At 39.4% G+C, this 20402-nt stretch overlaps 1 protein-coding gene across 1 annotated transcript in view; it reads right to left on the bottom strand.

Annotated features, from left to right (window-relative positions):
* inpp4b (inositol polyphosphate-4-phosphatase type II B) overlaps nucleotides 1-20402 on the bottom strand; it is a 127101-nt gene that overhangs the window by 31935 nt on the left and 74764 nt on the right. The window contains exons 8-11 of the mRNA XM_079219485.1: nucleotides 19979-20126; nucleotides 12713-12843; nucleotides 6518-6622; nucleotides 2044-2152 (exon numbers count right to left, since the gene is read on the bottom strand). Of these exons, the coding sequence (XP_079075611.1) occupies nucleotides 2044-2152; nucleotides 6518-6622; nucleotides 12713-12843; nucleotides 19979-20126 (493 nt within the window). The remainder of the gene's footprint in view (nucleotides 1-2043; nucleotides 2153-6517; nucleotides 6623-12712; nucleotides 12844-19978; nucleotides 20127-20402) is intronic.

Below are 20402 nucleotides of genomic sequence, written 5' to 3'. Positions count from 1 at the left end.
TGAATAGCCAAAGCTCACATCTTGCCGATTGTTCCCTTTTTAATCAAATGTGATTACAAAAGGCTGCTTCAGATAGCCGAGGAGACACACTGGGAGGAGTATAATGAGTGTCTGCCTATGCACACGCACACGCACACGCACACACACACACACACACACACACACACACACACACACACACACACACGCATACACACAGATTTTCCACACAATTAAGTGACCCAACTGGACTTGAGCACAAGACTACAGTACTTAACATTCACTGACAACAACAAAAACATAAACATAACTCGCTCAAAGCTTAATATTCTTAGTGCATGCATCATAAAAGCTAATTAAACCATTAAATAATGACTATTCCCCATTTAAAGTAAATATGAACCTTGATTACAATGGCCTCTGCGAACACTACAAACTCGGCAAGTTTATTCCTATTTCTGACGATGTCTGACTAATTACTGCATTCCAGGTCAAACATGGATAAGGCTCAGCGCAGGACGTCGTCAGTTAGCCAGCCGTAAAATTGGAAAATTTAAGCTACAGTGAGTCATTAGCTAAGTCAAATATGAAACAAAAAGCTGTCTCCCTGGAGAATTCTTTCTGAAGTCTAATCTCTCATTCAAAGAAAAATGATTTCACTTCAGTGGATTTTCAAAAAATATGCTAGCCTTATCATAGTTCATGCCAGCAGATACAACTGACCATCTTCAGCAAATTCACTTGTGCACTTTAGCGTAAAGAAGTCCTTTCTTTATTTTTTATTATCAGCACAGGCCCTCAACTATTTTCCCATCAACTTACACATTTCATACCCACACCTCAGCCCGCTCCATCTTGCCTCTCTTCCCCTTTTTTCTTGAGCTGCAAACTCTGTAACTAATTGGATTTGGCATGGTCTGTAATGACTTTGCACTCTATGGGGAGCTTTGGGAAAAATCACCCTTCATTTCTTCTGGCATCACTCAAGTGACCACATACTGAACTCCAGTGACATATACCTCCGTCCTGCATCTAAATGGCAAAAGCAGCAAAATGTACAGGATACTGCTGAGCTCAGGTTTGAGAAAGTCCTCTGGTTTGTTCTCCCAGAGTGCATTTTCAGTATGTGTTTGTGCGCTTTGTGTCTATGTATGGATAACACAACCTTGAGTGTTTGTGGAGCGAGCGGTTTCACACAGTAAAAGAAACCCACAGGACATATTTTCCCCATCAAGCAATCAGGGAAAGACACAGCCACAGTGAACCCAATCTAACATAAATCTGAGAGGCTCCCTGTGTGTCGACCAAAACAATGCCTCTACTAGTCTGAGCAAAGCCAGTATATCACTCACACTTTACTCATGGTTTTTCAGATGAACTCACTCCTAGTGAAATATTTGTGTGGTAATGATTGATTATTGCAGTGCTTATTGTAGACTAATTTCTGTCAGTCAATGATTATAGATTGCTGTTCAATTGCATTCTACACACCACATACTCTCTTTGTTGTAATAATATTAGCTCCAGACATTAACTCAGATGAGAAATGTCCTCATTCATTGCATAAAAACTTCTAAACATCTGGACTGATCATTTGGTTTAGAATTGAAGTGCTTTTTTTAAGAGCAAGCTCCAGCTGGCAGCCGGGAAGTTGTAACAAAACGTGCAGCAAAATGTGTGGCTCTTCAGTGGCAAGTTAACATACAACTTCAGGGTGGAGGAAACACAATGCCTGCCAGGGAAAAGAACCAGTACAGAGGAACTTCTGACTCAACAAGCCTTTTCCATCACGTCTGTGGCCTCCAGTCAAATTGAGCTGTCGGAGGCAGTGGAGTTCCAGGCTAAATTCAGCATGGCTTGGCTGTGAGAAACTGTGGGGGGCTGTGAAGATCAAGTCCATAGGCCAGGGACAACACTTTTGCCTGCCACTATCAATTATGCACAAGGTTGATTATTTTGCCAATAAAAGCCAGTTTCCCCCTCAGCATGTGTCCCGTATTAAATAATTTATCCCTCTAAACACCATTGGTGCACAAGTCTTCCAGCTGTTTTTCTTTCTCCTACCTCTTTTTCTCTGCTTCATATCTGCTCAGGAGACGCTGCAGACCACCACACTTGAACCCCTGGAAATGGGCTGCAGGGGCGCCGACAGTGACAACGTCGTAGAATGCATCTGGAAGACAGAACATAGATTTGATGGAATTAAAACAACAAAATGTATTATACAGCACCTTGGAACTTTCACACTTGAGGACCAAGAAAAATAAGATTCAAGAAGATACTTTTATAAAATAAAAAAAATGTGAGGCAAATCATCAGGAATTATTAATAAATCCACAAAAAACAGTATGCACAAGGTAATAAAGGAGTACATTTCGAAGTATATGGGATTTTTATTTTTTATGTGGCAACCTGTCCTACTACTAAATCGACTACTGATATAACTTGGGGTGACATCCCAAGTTATATCAACAGTTAGTAATACCTGGCCTAAAGATGGATTCAGTATGATTTAGTATACCAGTGGTTTCAGGGCTTTAGTTAAAATGGAAATGTCAACGTTATATGGTGGGGCTCCTGCAAGGTGTTACTTTTTGTAATGTGCCACAGTAATTTTAAACCCACAGTTGCATCATATTTATGCACAAGTAAGACATTGACATAAGACATGACGTTATTCTGCACCAGTGTTTTTTAGGCGTCTTTTCTCTCCAGCCGTCTTTTGGTCTGAACGTTGGTCCCACGATGAACCAGAAGGACGATGAATGTCACAGCACTTCATTCCACTTTGCACACCGCTGTCACAAGTAAATAAACACTTCACAGACGGCTGGGCGGGCACAGGGGTGCTTACAACAGGCCTTGTTTTGAATGAGTAATGGATGAGGTTGACAATTAAAACAAAAAAAAGGGAGGAGGGAGAGTGGGTGGACTGGGGTTTATGGGGGTGAATATTTTGGTATGGTTTAGTGCCAGGTCAGTTAATGAACACCTCCGGGAAAGCAACAGTGCAGAGCTCCGTCTGCAGGAAAACACCGCTTGAAAAATCGTTGAAAGTAGAAATTAATGACAACACAGCTCCTAGTGTTGCCACAGAGATGTGAAAGGCAATACGGCCAACGGCCTCCCGTCCCCTAACAACACCACAATAGACCAATAGTGGTTTGATATGGGGGCTTTGCTACTACCCACTGCTTCTTCCATTCATTATCCTCGTGCCAGGCCTTTGAGGCTCCCGTTCCACCACACGTTTGGCCCCTAGAGTTTGTGGATGTCCAAGTTCCCTTAATTGGTTCTCCCACAGCAAAAGTGTACTATAATACAATGGCGGGTTTCGGAACATCAAGCACAATGACCAATTTGTGCTCGATTTGCCTGGTCTCGCTCTCACACCGTCCTTTTTTTCAACACACAATATATCAAGAACAGAATAAGCTGTTTAAGTACTGAGAGGGCAGTTGCTCTCTAAAAGAGGAAATTGATTGCGGCAGTCAGTGCGAGTGGTTATAACTCACACGTAACCCATTCCACAAACCTGTTTAACAATGATAAAGGATCCTTTTGGAACCAAATGAGTGCCGAACATCGCTTTCAATTCAGCTGAGCTATTTAGGCTGGAAATATTTTGCACTTGTCATTTTGGAGGCAGAAGACAGCCGTATTTCGCAATAGCCTTTTTTTTGCTGGATGATCAATCAACAAAATTAAAATGAACAGTTCAGCGTTGTTGATTGGAATGCATAGCCTAACTCAAGGAAACGCATAATTTCAGAAAATCAAAAAGGGAACAATAGAACAATTGACAACAGTTGGAAATTGGGACTCGCTACATTACAAAGACGGTTCCATTTTTTTTACGATTATTGGTTAAGTGACAGTTGAGGTACAGACAGGGCAGAGAGAAAGAGGAGTAAATGACTGCAATGCATCTCAACCACTCTCAACCACTATTCCACCTTTCTGCATTTCGTTTTCACCTGTGTTTTATGTAGTTTAATATTATTTATGCAAATCTTTACTTTATAAAATCTATTTATCTGCTCCTACGTTCTCACTGGTACACAGTGGTGAAAGACGATGAGCTTCAGTTAATTAGATAAACGGGACTCTATATTTGAAATTTGAACAAAAAGATTAATAAAAATAAGTTTGATATCCAAAGACTCTAATTGTGCTATCTATACAATTCCATATTTGTGCAGACAGTTTTATCATTACAATATCTGCATTACATAACATTCCACTTGCATGTTGTTGTAAGTTAGTTTTCCAATGTATTTATGTAGATATTGATAAAAATGGAAAAAATACAGTCAATGATAAATTACATATTATGAATATGAAGTCATCATTAAAAGAAAACTCTTCCTGTATGAGGAATGACGGTAGCACAGGGTGTATGTCAAACTCACATTTCAATGATTTTCTGCACACTGCATGTCAAGTGATGTCTCTTCATGAATCCATTGACATTTACTGTCACTGAGTGTGTGAGGTGAGAATAAAGGGGAAGAGACAGCGTCAGCATGAAAGTGTATTCAATAAACATTTATGGGCTGAGCTTGATTTATCTTTTAAAAGATTTACCTAATTTGTGTGAAACATGTCTTCTTTTTATTAATCAAGCTGTTTTTTAATGAGTTATTTATCCCTTTTGCCCCTGATTTATTCATTCACATTATGAAGCCGATGGGAGATGTGTTATCCTGCTGGTACTCCAGGTCTTACTGAAGAATATAAACGTAGAATTAACACACACAGACATATCAGCTAAAGCACGACTGTCTGGAATTGAGTCAAGGTGTGAATTGGCCCCACAAAGACTCATTATCAGAGTGTCTATCAATCAATTGACACACTTCTGTAAGGCTTGTTTTATCTTGATTTCCCTCTTTTCCTGCCCTGACAGTGCAAGACAGTTTTGGGATTGTATGATGACTTGATTTTGCTTATTTTATCTGTCATTCTGGATGTCTTCAGTTCAGATCAAGGTTTGTCTGTCTTCAACTTCTCCATCAATCATCGAAATGGAGCCCACTCACAGGCAGTGAGGCATCAGTTAGTCGCCCTAATACACAGAGACAGTTTCAGGGCAATAACAGGCGCTGCCAGCTAGAGAGCAGCGGCAGAGGAGATAACCCAGTATTTCTCTCTGGAAAAACGCAAAGGGCTTAATTAGTGTTTGGTCTATCTTTCTCAGGCCAAGTTAATTTTCACCTTTCAACCTGGACGATGAACTAGAACCGCCCTGTCAGAGCCCTCTGTGAAAAAGTCACAGGCGTAGAAACACAAAACAACCAGGGCAGCTTAAAGAAAAGTTTGCTTTTGAAACCTTTCCCCAATAGCTGCCTTTTCTGTTTGAAAGTTCCAGGTCAAACAGCGACTGAGCAGGTTTGTTCTACATTTTAAAGCGGCTTTACACACTTCTTTGATATGACAATGGAAAATGGCAAGTAATATGACAATGAGAAAGGGGTCGCTTGTGTAAAGTATTCTTAGAATCCCGGGTGGTCATGGGAAGTGAAAGTCCAGAATGCAATGAGTTATAATTAAAACATATTTAATAAAAAAAAGTTGATGACAAAAACAGCTTATGTATTTTCGTTTGAGGCCCTCTCTTTTCCCACAGATTCACAGTCTGTTCCCCAGTTTCCTGCCGCCTCTGTGATCCAAGAGAAGTTCCTTCCAGTCTTGCACGTGTTAGTTTATACCGGGCATTCACGGAGCTTAAGACCCTTCAATTGGTTTAGTTCTACCCGCCCTTAAACACCTCTCCATAGTCCCTGTGTGTCTGTTGGTCAAACTGTTTTCAGGAGCGCGCTATTTTTCTTCTCCTCAGAAAAAGAGTAGATTCCACGCAACTTCTGGTGTTTCAATGTCCAGCTCCCTCGCCTTCAGCTGAATAGGGGAACTACACTTCCTTCTAATTAAACAGTCCACTGGCATCCATATGCATTATGCAAATGCTGTTTTAAAATCCATTCACACATTAATCATTAAACAGTAATAAAAACAGTGACCTTCATATGCATACAATTACATATCCTTCATAATAATATCCCTTATTAATTATCATATCTCTTGTGCATTGTAATGTACACATAAACTATTTCTTTCTTACATGTGCAAGTTTAGATTTGACCAACTAAACTTTAAAAACACTACACTTGAAGTGATACACATACAGATAATTATCACCTAAATCTGCAGCTTCTGTTTGGTTTTATGGAGTTTCTGTTTCAGCTAAACTTAACTGTTTTGGTTCAGTGTCAGTGCTCTCATAGCACTGTTTGTGTGGCCAACTGTTTTTAAAAGATCCCTAAACAAATAACTATACTCAATCGGCTCCACATCAAACAACAGATAGACACAGTTATTGACTAGCTGGTGAACATGTAGTGCAGCATAAAAGCCAAATATTTAATTCAGAAGTTGATGGACAGCAAAAACAGGGCAGAAGGAGTGTGAATATTGGACTTACCTTCACCAGGTGTAATAATAGGTCCAACAGAAGTCTAAAGCAGTAGTGTAATTATACCTGTTTTTCTGGGGCACGTCACTCTCATCCTCTGGGTGTGCAGGTTTATTGGGATGAACTCCAGAGATTTCTGGGCTTTGCAGCAGCTTGGCTTGAATGAACGACCTAAAAAAAAAGTACACAAGTATATGTCACATTGTCATGAAGTATAACTGGGATGGTGGATATTTAAAAGATAAACATCCCTTGCACTTAATAGCTCATCGTCTGCTTTCAGAGGAACTACGATCTTTCCAACGTGCCTGCTTTATATGGCTGTTCTCTTTATTATCTTGTTGATGTGCTTATGAAGTGAGGCACACCAACAGATAAGCAAACATTAGATACTAATTTGGATTGATGTTCAAATCTTCTCTTTGATTTTCCAATTAAAAAAAAACCTTTGTGTAATTGAATGACTTGAGATATAACTGAGTGACAAAGGGGAATACATAGCACCAAATTAAATTGAGTGAGCGGTTGCTTAACAATGCTTTGACATTACCCAAAAACAAAGAACAGCACCGCCAAGTTTTCAAATTAGTAAAGCCCAATTTACCTAGGCCTTCTCCCAAAGATAATATTAACACTTTTTTTAAACAGTTAACTACAAATTATTCTTGGTTTGGCACTGGGTTGTTAATAAAATTAAGTTAACCCTCCAAACCATTTCACTTTTAAATGCCCATGAAAGATCATTTAACACACATATATATGTATATCAGACAGATAATGTATCAATTAGAGAACAACAAGCATCTCAAAAGTAGCTCATTTGAATCAACTGCTTATAACATCCTCTAATGAGCAGTGTAATCTTTTAAGCAGAGGATTTTATGCCCGTTGCAGCCGCTACTTTGCTTAGAATGTCCAATTAAAATGTTCTGACAAATGATACTCTTTGTTAGTGGCTTACATTTAAGCTCAAAAACACAATCTGACACTCCATGTTGCTCAAATATGTAAATAGGGTTGATTAGCCTTTTGAGACGAGGCAAAGCTTTCAAGAACAATCAAGGAACAGAGACAGCTTAGAAGAGTTGTGATGTTTGCTAGCAGAGCTCAGTTAAAAATTCTAAGAAGTTTCTATCGAAGGAATAAAGCTCAAGTTACAAAACCAGGAAAACCCTATTGCGTGCTAATTTTTTTTTAGCTCATGTGTGGAAAATAAATTTGATCGTTAATATCATAGAGCACATTGATGGTATCCATGTTGAACATGATGATGTGATTCGTTAATTAAAATTGTAATGTAACAAATATTGCGAATTAGTGCAGGTAAATATCTGGTGCTATCTATCTATCTATCTATCTATCTATCTATCTATCTATCTATCTATCTACCTATATTAGCATTAGAGCAGAATAGACCCAGTATTACTACTGTAGATTAAGATATATTGGTCATGTAATCATATACTGTATATCTTGTCAACAATGAAGTAGAGTAAATTACTAAAATCCTGCCACTATTTCCAAATATGATAGTCAAACAGTGTGTTCCTGTATACTGCACATCACAGTGTATATTAATTGCAGCATTATGACAACGTCTTAGTATCCACACTTTTCGAGCTCTTCTAACTGACATGTGCCGAACAGAACTACGCAGTACACACTCTTTTCAGTCCCGTTCATTATTACTCTCGAGGCAACAGACCAGTATGCACCAATCAACGCTTCAGAAGGTTTATGTTTACACAGAATCTAGATGGGAAAATCTGTTACCTGCCACAGATTTTTAACATCATTAGGCAGGCTGGGCAAACATGAAAACAAATCCACTGCACCTCCATCACTATATAATGCTGAAACTGCTGACCCACTCAAGCTGAAATGTGTTGCCTCTCAGAAATGGATATATGACTCAGCGGGAGCTGACAGCGATGTGACTTATTATTCTCTGGCACTGAAAATCAATCATGTCTTCTTCCTAAGGTGTTAACAGATTTGTTGCTACTTACCAAAGTGCAAATGTAAACAGATGCCATTTTTAACCAATCTGTCTGTTTAAATATAGTGAAGAGCAAAACATAAGCTCCACGTGTAGAAATGTGCAGCCGAGAACATTGACAAAACACTCTTGGTTGAGCATAGGTACATATTCCTTATTTGTCAATTGTGTGTATCTCTTTATATTTGTTATAATTTGCACATTTTGAATGTATTTATCATATTGTTTTACTTGACTGAATGATCCACTCAAGAATTCCAATGCCCTTGTACACTTAAATAAATAAAAGATATGAATGTTGAGCATGCTAACGTATACAAGTACGGCTGAGACTGAGGGCAATTGCATTAGCTTGGCAATGAAACAAAATATACAATTTGACCAGATGATGCCGCTAAATAAAATGTTGGATCATTAAAGTTATTAGAATTGATCTTTAATATATAAAGCAATTTTCAAAGAAATTCCATCCATCAAATAATAATACAAACTTTTTTTTAAGTCAATAGGTGGTGCTAAAAGTAAAAGTCAGATGATCCCCAAAGTCAGTAGGCTACATCCTCTGGAGAACATGAATGTCTGTAAAACATTTAAAATCCATCCAATAGTTGCTGAGATATTTTGGAGAACAGACCAACACCGAGGCCAATAAAAGCTCTCGACCTATCTGTGCACATGTCTTCACCCAGACCGAACTGAACTGCGTTCCTCAGTGTACACCAACCCATTTCTGTGCTACAGGAGGAGGAGCCGTTTCCAAAGGCTAACATCCAAGTCAATGGCTAAGCTGTCGTTCCTGCTCAGTGGACTCTCCCTGTCTCCTGGAGAGCTCTGGGGACAAGGCTAATGAAGCTGGTGACCGTTGTAGGTTGGATGAATTAGCCGTATCTGATCCCCATCTGTTTGCCCAGGTGGGCTGGCTATGGGACAGAAGGGCTGGATGCCAGAAATACTGACCAACATCTGTTCAACATCTATGTCTTCTTTTAATCTTTCTTGTCTTTGAATCCTTCAGCAGATGAGCAACCTATATCCTATGCTTTTAGAAATGTCTGTCTGTGAGCCTGAGAACAAGCTGAGAAGAAGAAAATAACAAGATCACAAACTGCAGCAACACCATCTTGTAAGTGAGCTCTGTCAGATCAATGTAGGTCGGTAGCATGTTAAGGGTTTCATCTCGATGGTCCTGTGGCGCTGAGAGCACAGCTGGCTTTTTTAATCAATCCACAGTTAGATATGTTGTAGACAGAGGAGGGTTGGACACACGCTGTGTGAGAAGTGGAATCTGCCTGAGAGAAGTGTGAATTGGACAAGGGAGTCATGTCTGACTGTTATTTTAATTGTATATATAACTTGGATCCAATTAATATCTTTTAACATTTTGGTCATTACTTTTAGGGGCTCTTCATTGTTATTGCTATTTTCTTATGTTGTCTGTAGTAATCTGCAAAACAGAAAATGTCTGTGTTCCACAGCTGAACATCTTTACCTTGAGGCAACAGACAGAAGAGACTACTGTTCTCATACAGATATTAAAGAGAGAAAGTAAAGAATGAGCCTAAATCTACAATACATAGGTTTGGGCCTTAAGCTGAAGTCATCCCATAAATGGAGTTTAAGAGTGACTGACACATTTGTGCAGAGAAGTGCCGGCGGCATTGGAGGTCCAACAAACACCACGCTAATGGGATTATGCCTTTAATTCCCCGGCTGGTAAACAATGAAAGTAGGGATGATTCATGTATGAATGGAGTAGAGTTATTAGAGCATCCAAAGTGTTTGCTGAGGTCAGCTCGTCATTAAAAATGTATCAAATGGAACCCAAACATGAGGACTCTACTGCCACCTCCCAAAAGACTGTTTCTCTTCTTCCTCTGCCTGCAGTTTCTCTAATTTCATTTCTGTTCTTACAAACAAAGAACATGAATATCCATCATACTTAATTAACCTTAAATGATATGCACATTTGTCTCAACATAATATAACTGCATACATAATCATATTTAAGGCCATGAACCCTTAAAGCCACATACAAACCAATGCAATACCCAACTATTTCGATAACATAATTAAACATGTAGAAAATATAAACTTCATACAGTGGGAGCTCTCTATATCTGGCATTCACTCTTCAATTATGAATTATTATTTAAAGACGGTGGCATTGCCACAAAATATGATCGGTTTTCCATACATTTCTTCCATCCCTCCCCTGTCTTTGCTCACCCTCTGGTCTTCACACTCAAACCGTCTCCATACCACAAAGTATTTTTATGTCTGTACCTTCGGCATTATCTAATTATTTTACTTATCAATAATTAATTTAAAACAGCTTGCCTATCCAACTTGTTTAGCCATGTCTGTCTTCCTGTTAAGTTAATGCAGAACAGAATTACAGCAGTAAATGTGACAGGGGTGCCTTTGTGTATTGCAGCATCTGTGCCACACAAGGGACTTGTCAGGAATAATATAGACCAATGCCACATTATCCGCTCGCCACGGCCTCAACTCCCTCCCTCAGAGCTCAGGCAGGGAGTGCAGAGACTTAGCCCCCATCGTCTCTTATCAACTGGGCAAAGCAAATGAAGCAGTGACAAATATCTCATTATGAAGATGAGAGTAAACCAGAGTTAAATTTATCAGCAGCCATAATGGACCTATAGCCATAAGAAACTAAAATATGCATAGGGAGCGCTTATGGAGAGGGAAAGAAACAAATCCAGAGTGATTGATGAGCGTTTTAATGTCTGTTTTGTTATTCCTGTAATTTGTACATCAGTAATAATTTAAAGTCTGGGGAAAGCAAAACTAAAGATGTGTTCCGAGTTTGTGTTATTGACCACCCAGCCCAATTTATATACCTGCCAAAAAATAGTCAGGAATAAAAAATTAGGTTTCAAAATCGTAGAGAAAAAAAGCAGCATTCCCTGCTCTGAAACGTGTCTGCTGAAGGCTCTGAAACCACGGCCACTAATAGGTGAGGTTTGATTACATGACATGTTAGCTTTTAGCTAGCCAGTGAACCAGTGAAATAGCATTGTGAAGGGGTTGTACTAAGTATGGCTCAAGTGCGTCCTCGAGCCATGATTCAGGCCCGCCGAAAAGCACTTGAACACATACATGGTGAAAAACAGTTTAATGGTCTAACTCCACGATTCAGTACTATTTAGTTCAGCCTGTAGACATATTTTGCAATTATATTCTAACATGTATAATGTGTTTATAAACAAAGTATAGTATAATATGTATGTTTATATGTAGTAAGTATTTCATCCTGCTTTTAAGTAATGGAACTAAACAAAGCAAATAAGTCTGCTACATTTCTCTTTCTAAATACAATTTAAACAGCACACTCGCATTCTGTGCCTTGATCGCATGTCCAATGTTTCTTAGTTAATTGTCAGAGGTAGCCTAATTACTTTCTGTGCTCACATCAGAGCTAACTGTGTGGATTCATTTTATTATGTAAAACATTTCCAAAAAGTGTGCAATATTATTTGCATACCAAGTAGAACACAAAATATTTGTAAATGAGATTCAAGACTCGTGTCATGTTTGCACATGGCACAGATTTGCATCCGTTTTTATGTGCACTGCAAACATTTACTTTAACAAAACACAGAGGGGCACATGGGCACACGCATTTCAATTGCCCCTGATGAGACCTCTGTTGCTATGGAAACCCTTTGACAGCAAGTAGATAAATGAATCAAACTCTGACTGGGCTTTTCATTTACACAAATCACCCAGACTCTACAGATGGGTCAGGGCCAGATTACAAGCATTAAAAATCCCACTCCTTTAATTACTCCCAAAATGTCTCTATATTTAGGGACCACACAATACAGTAATAGACAACTTTCTCCTGTTTTTTTTATTTGACTGGAAAGAGAAAATGTTGGTTGACTGATAATGTATGCAGTGCCACCTGCAAACCTAAGGCAGTTGCTCTACTCTACAGTAAACCAGTATGCACAATGTTGCATTTCATAACTTTGGAGAAATACAAAATGTTGTCAATACTTCACATCCAAGGATAAACAATGATAGAAGAGAAGAAATATATTTTCATAAAACCTGGTTAATCATACCTGAACAAAGGTGGGTCAATAAAGCAATGCAATCAAGGACACATCTTGGAACTAATTTATAACCAAGTGAGTTTGTATGATTTAGAGAGAAACCTTTGTATGCAGAACGTGCATGAATGCATGTGTGGACACAGGTATGAATGGAAAACGTAGCAGCAGGTGCAGTCATACCAGTAATCTTGTCCAGTTCAGCCAAAGTCTCCTGGAAGGAGCTGACGATTCCTCCGTATCGTGTCATCACCTCTTTTCTTAAGTTGTCCCAGTGAGGAGAAAGCTCCCCCAGCTCTCTCAGGTCTTGCACCCTACAAATAAACACAGATTGATTAGGACATTTGTGGGTTTTAATGGCTTTCAAACAAATCATGAAAGAAATGACGTCCACACATTTTGGCTCCTTCTGCTTAGCTACACTTTTGTTTAAGAACATTGACAATAGACATAACACTATTCAATTTAAGAGAGAAAAAAGTATTGGGTATTATTGTAATACTTAACAATTATGGTAAAACGCAGACACAGGCTTACAAATACTGGCCCAGACACACATGTACACAGAGTAGCGGCCTGGAGCACCCTGTGCTGAGCCGGATAAACACATCTCTGGACCTGAGGCTAGTAGCTGCTGCCCACTTATCCACTCTGCCCTATCAAATTCCTCCCTCGCTTCTGCCATTCTTTAACCATCACGAATAAAAGAAACCCATCCAGTCTTTACTGGTGTCACTGGAGCGATGGGTTGACTGTCCTTCATCTAGTTGAGTCTGCAGCCTAAGGCCAAAATCATGTGTGCTCCTTCTTTAGGAATATACAGTGGCTGTGCCCGAGTGTGTGTGTGTGTGTGTGTGTGTGTGTGTGTGTGTGTGTGTGTGTGTGTGTGTGTGTGTGCGTGTGGCTGATTGTCTCGTAGGAAGTACAGCCTCTTTCACTGGCTCATTATTTGCATCTGAAAGGCAAATCAGATGGACAGATATCATTCAGAAACCTGCCCTCCAGCACCCATTGAAAAGTAAATTGCATTGGTGTTATATAAATTAGAGCTTGAAGGAGGTTCAACATTGTATTCAGGATAACAAATACATGGTCATATGCATTGCTTTCATGATAACGAGCCCAATTTTCAGAGATTATACCTCATGCATTTTGTATAAAGTATATCTAAAAATAAAAGGCTGCATGCTCATTGGTTCAACTTATTGTTAAAACCAGGCATAATTGCTTGAATGCATAATGTAGCAGTTATTTCTTTGTTGTATAGTTCAACTATTACAACAAAGCTCAAGGCGCTGATAGCCTCTCCAGACTATTTCCTGGTCTCCTCCAGGTAAGTAAGTTATTTTTAGATTACTTTGAAGTACTTCAATACACAGCAGAGCATGATAGAAATAGTGCCAAAGAGAGAGAGAGAGACAGAGTGAGTCAAGGTCATACAGTATGTATTATATGAATGATCAAACCCACAAGTTTTTCAAGAGTGGGTTTCAGCCAAATTACAACTCGAAAAACAAAACATATTTTTTTCCTATATTTCTCGTGAGATCTAAAGCCATGCCTTTAATCATTTCTATGTTAGAATGTAGTTCCAATAAAAACAGTTTACAGCGAGGCCTGCTCATTATCCAGACACATTGTTTCTGAAAAGACATGTTATGGTTATAATTTTAAATTCAACCCCCCAAAAAAAGTTAATAAATGTCACTTCTCGAAACACTGTTGGCGCTACAGCGAGACTGATATATTGGCCGACAAGCTTAACAAAGCGATGCCTGCGAGCAGGTTCAGGCAGCCCAACTCGAGTCCTCCGCTTCACTCACCTGGCACAGTCTCCTCACTGCATCATATATCAAACACACCCTTTTAATCATGGCGCTCTACTTAAGCCGTCAGTGCTCTGCTCACTCTTTTGCTGCATGTTTGCTGTCACACCGTTTACCAGAAAGCTGTTCCGTTACTTGCTGGTACTGCTGCTGCCGCTGTTGTTAGCATTTCACTCCCTGCTGTGCTTAGCTTGATGTTTCCTTGTGGGGAGTGTAGAACTGTAAGTCAAAATAGGTTTAAGGTAATTCAGGAACAGCGTCTCCATAGTTGGCAACCGGAGAGTACTGATTTAAAACTTGTAAATGTCTTGCTTAGTATGTATCTAGGAAAAATTCATCTGTTTTTTCCCCTCCTAAATATAGATATCAATATATGCTTTAAAAAGCCAGTAATTATCTGCATCGGTTGATACCACTAGAGGTAACTGAAACAAAAAAATGTTGGGGATAGATCACAGACGTAGGACATTAGACAGACATAGACATTATCCTCGTCCCTCGCCTCTATCTAGGTCTAAACAAACCAGCAGCTGGAAACAACCTCTAGGCAGTGAGGCGCTACATCCTGGGCAACTCTGCCAACACGCTCTGCCAACACGCTCTGCAGGTGGCTGGAAGTAAGTTGTGCTCATGGCATAGAAAGATAGACAGGAGGCTGAAAGTACGTTTCAGATTACCAGGAGCAAAGTAAGTTTACAGTACCATGGGCAGCAGCACAGGCATGTGTGTGACTTTAGGTTATTCAAAGGACACATATTTTTCACGTTTGGTGTAGAAATATTGCTTGAAACCATTCTTAATTGTAGAGGAATTTAATAAACAGAGGCCAATGATGAATAAACAGGTTTATTCAAAAGCTGTTTTGTTCAAACGTCTCAGAAATGAGATTCACATTTTTGGAAATGAGAGTGAAAACAAAGGGGGGAAATAGTCTCAGTTCTTAAAAAGGGAAACTCCAACTATTAAGATTATGAAACAAACAAACATCATATGTCTTTGATTGATGCACGTTAAAGTGCAACAGCATTGAAGTAGATTTCCCAGCTAGTGAGGAGTAGATTGGGCCAAATTGGGACGCAGGGCTAGAGCTAAGTGAGGACAAGGTGTGTATTGGGATTGGGCCATTGTATCCAGCTCAGTTCAGTTGAAGTGACCCCTAATAACTGGGCAATTTTAACCAATCAAGGATTGATGTTCTCAGTGGTTTATATCGCAACTATTACAAGGCACTAGATCCTTACCATTCCTTTGGAAGAGATTGCAACTATTCACAATTACCTTAACCTCTAACTATACCTGTATACACTGCTAATCGTGGATCACAGTGACAAAGTGGACTATTGTCTCCTGAGAGATCTGTTATTTTCGGAAAGAAAGTCTGGAGTGAAGGTCAGGGTGGACGATCTCAGCCTAAATGATAGGTAATGAATAAAATAATAGGGAAACATATCTGCTTGCTAAATGAGGGTGATAAGGCAGTGAGTGGAGAGATACGGTATCACCTCCTTAATCAGTGGTCTATTGTCTGGAAAGAGTAAAGGTGTGATTGGGGAAAGGTGCGATAAGAGCAAGAGTTACTGATTAACTATATGCATGTAAAAAAAAAGGTCACAACATCACTCAGGTTTTTTGTGTTACATCGAACACCATACATTTTTAAAAAGTGCTCCAATAAAAATGTAAGAACATATCTGAGATTTTTTTTTTTCTTGGCTAAAAGGTCCGAGTGGGAAAACAAATTGTGAATGTAATATTTAATATTGTACAGTAGTGTCTAATTACAAGTTAAAATTACAAATTAATATTTTACACGGTCCAAATGACCCAATTAGTAAATGCTGTACTGTACAATTACACGAGGCAATCTATTGTGTTGAATTTATCATTATTAAGATACTGCAGTTATACTCTACTGTAAACTTTCCTGTTGTTTACTGATGATATTTAGTAAATTTGTTCATGATTTATTTGTTAATGTTTAGGGTTTGTTGACATTATACATTACATATGTACATTCGTATTTACATTTGTATACATATGTACATATGTGTGTGTATCTGTATACATACATATGTATATACATATACACATATATATATATATATATATATATATATATATATATATATACATATATATATATATATATATATATATATATTTAGCTTGTTCTACTTAAGTAGAGAGAGAGAAAGAAAAAGGCCTTAAAAGTCTGAGATAACTACAAAAGGTGCATTCGATCTCAGGCAAATGTGTCTGCAACGACTATCAGAAGGGTTTTTCATTCGTACGTCTCACACAACAGAGACGCTTTCATTTCTATCTGCAGATGCCTGCACCAGCTTTGTGCAGGAGCACGCCGCAGCTTTGTCTCGCGGGCGTAACTGCAACTTGAAGTGTTATGTTCGGCTTCAAGTCTACTTTTTACACGATCCACGTGTAATATGAGGTTGATGCCGAATGAAAAGATTCGGAATAACTGTGTCTCTGGCAGTATCCAACAGGCAATAAAAGGTGCGGCAGTATGCGGATTAGCTGTGGACACGGACGGACGCACACACACACACACACACACACACACACACACACACACACACACACACACACACACACACACCTGATCTCATTAGCTCCTGGAGGAGATAATAAATAACTTAATGGAGAACAAATAAAATCTGGTGGACAGAAAACAGGGGGATATAATTATTAAGAATTTAAAAAGTCTATACAACAATGATTAAGTTTTGATTAAAAGACATACTGTAGCTGACACTGCTTAGTCATTTATCAGTTAGGCAGGTACTAGAAAAGATGGATAATAATCAAGTAGAACTATGTCTCCAAATCGATAGATGACTTGGACAACAAAACACATTTACTGTCATTGAGGCACCTGCATTTCATGGTGCATTATCGTGCCATTTTTATTTGTATTTACTTTGTGTGTGGAGTCAATAAAACCTGCTTGAAAGTAATAAAAAAAAACACTTCTTTACCAACACTGCAGCTCTTTCTGGAAAAATAACCAACTGAAAACAGGCCCATCCAACAAGCACTGATGTCATTAATACTGATGAATGTACCGAACAATTGGAAATAATGAAGCCGGATTTCAACACGTCACCTATATGATCTTGATACACTATCACAGTACTTATTTATTAACAGGAAAGGGGCGCATGATTCCTTTTTCCATTAATCAGAATCCAGACAGCTCTTAATGAACAGGGTTAAATCGACACCCACACACTGACGCTTTACTATACATGCATTCATTATCTTCACAACCACACACACAAACACAAGGAGTCTCAGCATCATCACTGTAGGTAAGAAGAACAATCAGCCAACTCTGTGTTAGATTAATACATGACTGGAGACATCAAAGCCGACAAACACCAGGAAGAAATATCCAAGATTATCACAGAGTGGTGAAGCAAACTAAGCCATCCACCATCCGCCGCTGCACTCACAACTTTGCAGCACTAACGGAATCATTAAAAAACACGGAGAGCAGGCAGCAGTGTGAGGCTGGCTGACAGAATCGGCTAAATGGAGAGGCACCGTGGAGAAAGACAACATTTAAAGAGGATTATAGGAGAGGTGCTTAAGCGACCGAGCTGAAGATACGGTACACATGCCTATTAATGAACAAACATTCTATATGGTAGTCATGGTTTGAAGCCTGCTGTGTGCTCATGAGCTGCATTGTACAGATAAGAGATTTAATAAATATTCTATAATTGTCCTCTACATTTATTTGTGATTCAAATGATCAGTTTTCAGAGCAGATCATCTTCTATTTAAAACAGAAAGTAGGGTAGGAGATACTGGGAAAGTGGGAACCAGGGTCTAGGAATGTGACCACATTGTCTGTTAGACAGGTAAACTGAGAACAAAGCTTGTCAATCGGTCGATAATGGCTGTGTGATTATTTCTATGTGCATGTGTGTGGTGTAGGGTTTAAACACAATTGAGTGTAGGTTTTAGCATGGGATTTTGTCCTTGAACTGTGCATGATTCGTTTGGTGCACACTATGATTACAAATCAAGCTATTCTCCCACGAACGATTCGTCAACGTCTCTAATTGCATCTTTTTATGCCTATAGAGAAGCGATGTGAGGACTATCTTTTGAATTGACAAACATCATATGTGTAATTCTTTGCACAATTCATATGGGATCATGGTCCTATTGTAGTCCATCTAAAGGGGTGGGACTTCGCCTCTTAATTTTTTTTTTTTTTAAAGGGGGTATAGATAAATCATCTGAAGCTGTGTGTGTGCGTGTATGTACGGACGCCTTTGTGTGTTATATATAAGAAGGGGTTGCCATGGACAACAGGCTAGTTGAGGAATGATCGGCCTTGACAAACACGGGTCGAGCCTGAGGGACGGGACCACGGGATCTTATTACAGGGGCACACCAGAGAGTGGTGAAACATCACCCACCTGTCCTCATGCTCACAGACTATCAACTGGACTGGACTTTAATTGCAGTTATTTCATTGAGCTCTGTTTTGATTGAGTTTCATATGTGCTGAAACACATTTATTCACTGATTTCTAAATCCTAAAAAACAATAATCTTTTTGATAATGTAGCAGTTTTATATTCCAGGGGGTGTAATGGAACAAGAAGGACACGCTACCGTGAGCTGTTAGGTAAAAGGGTTGCAGGCTCCTCAGCCAGGAAAACGACTTTACTTGAACCTGGCATTGTATGGGTCTCCTCTTCTCCCCACCTCCCAAATAAGGACCAATGCTGCAGTGTTATAGTTCACAATTTGTATTTATTGTGAACTGGGTATAATAAATTATCTTCAGAGTGAGCCTGGCCCAAAACAACAAACAAAACAATCTGTGCAAGTAGCCTAACTTCCCTAGCCCAGGTGTCTTACCTATCTCCTTAGCAGAAAACAGGAGAAAAGAAGGTTGAACAGAAAGGGCTTCTCACCCCTACCACTATTCTTGATAACCCCACCACCCAAGAATCCATGACGTGCAGCATGGCCAGGTTGGAAGCTGGAGAGCGACAGCCAGCCTCCAATACATCAATTGCTTTTCTGTTGTATTTCTGACACAATGGCTGATCGAGGAATGTTTGCTGTCCTCATAATTAATGGACCTGTAGTATAAACCTGCACCTGTGTCACAGAATTAACCAGGACTGAAATCTCAAGGCCTCAAACTTCAATGTTTTTTGTCCTATTCAGCACCTGTGGCAGGATGTTCAAAGAGCCTTCTTGCAATGCTTCATGGGAGGACCAGAAGAAGCATGAGCGTGTGTTTGACAGAGACAATGTTCGCCGTGTTCTGGATACATGGGCATAGCAGCCTCGTTTGAAGTGTTAAATGGATCTGAATAATTCACTGCTCTCCGAATACAGGTGGAACTTTTAAACAACCACTTAGGATGAACTGGGTCGGGAACGACGATCTAGAAACTACACACACTTACTGTACACATTATGAGGTAACACCTGGTTGGAGTTTTACTTTGAACTTTTGATTGTTCTTCATTGGCTAGTTAGTTGATGCAAACAAGGAAATGGGCTTTCTGATGCAACAAGAAAGCTGGCAGTGACATCAACTGGATCAACAGTATGAACTCAGAGGGACTTACCTGCTCATGTCCTCCTGAATATACAGCGAGAGCAGCTGCTTGGGGATGCTAAAGGACAACGTGCACTCCTCCATTTGTTCTCGCACAAGCATCCACTTGCTGTCCGCTGTTTGAAATCTGTACACCTTGCATATTGGGTTCTTGAACACTGAGAGAGGGAGACAAAGGGGGGCGGGAGAGGTGGGGGGTAAGAAAGGTACATTGAACACAGCAGGAAATACAACACATTCTCATCATCTCATCAAAGATAATTTCAACTTTTGAAATTCTAAGATCTAAGCAACTTTGACAACTGGCAACTTAAAGGAAGCTACAGACAGAGACTGAGGTATGACGCACAAATTAAATAAAATAATCAATAACTGTCTGCCAAAGATAAGGTGTTTATCATCTTCCAAGGCCCTTTCTCTCATTCTACTTCAGC

Source organism: Taurulus bubalis (genome assembly GCF_910589615.1).
Source record: "Taurulus bubalis genome assembly, chromosome: 6".
Taxonomy (NCBI): Eukaryota; Metazoa; Chordata; class Actinopteri; order Perciformes; family Cottidae; genus Taurulus; species Taurulus bubalis.
This window is presented reverse-complemented; position numbering and strand designations above follow the sequence as displayed.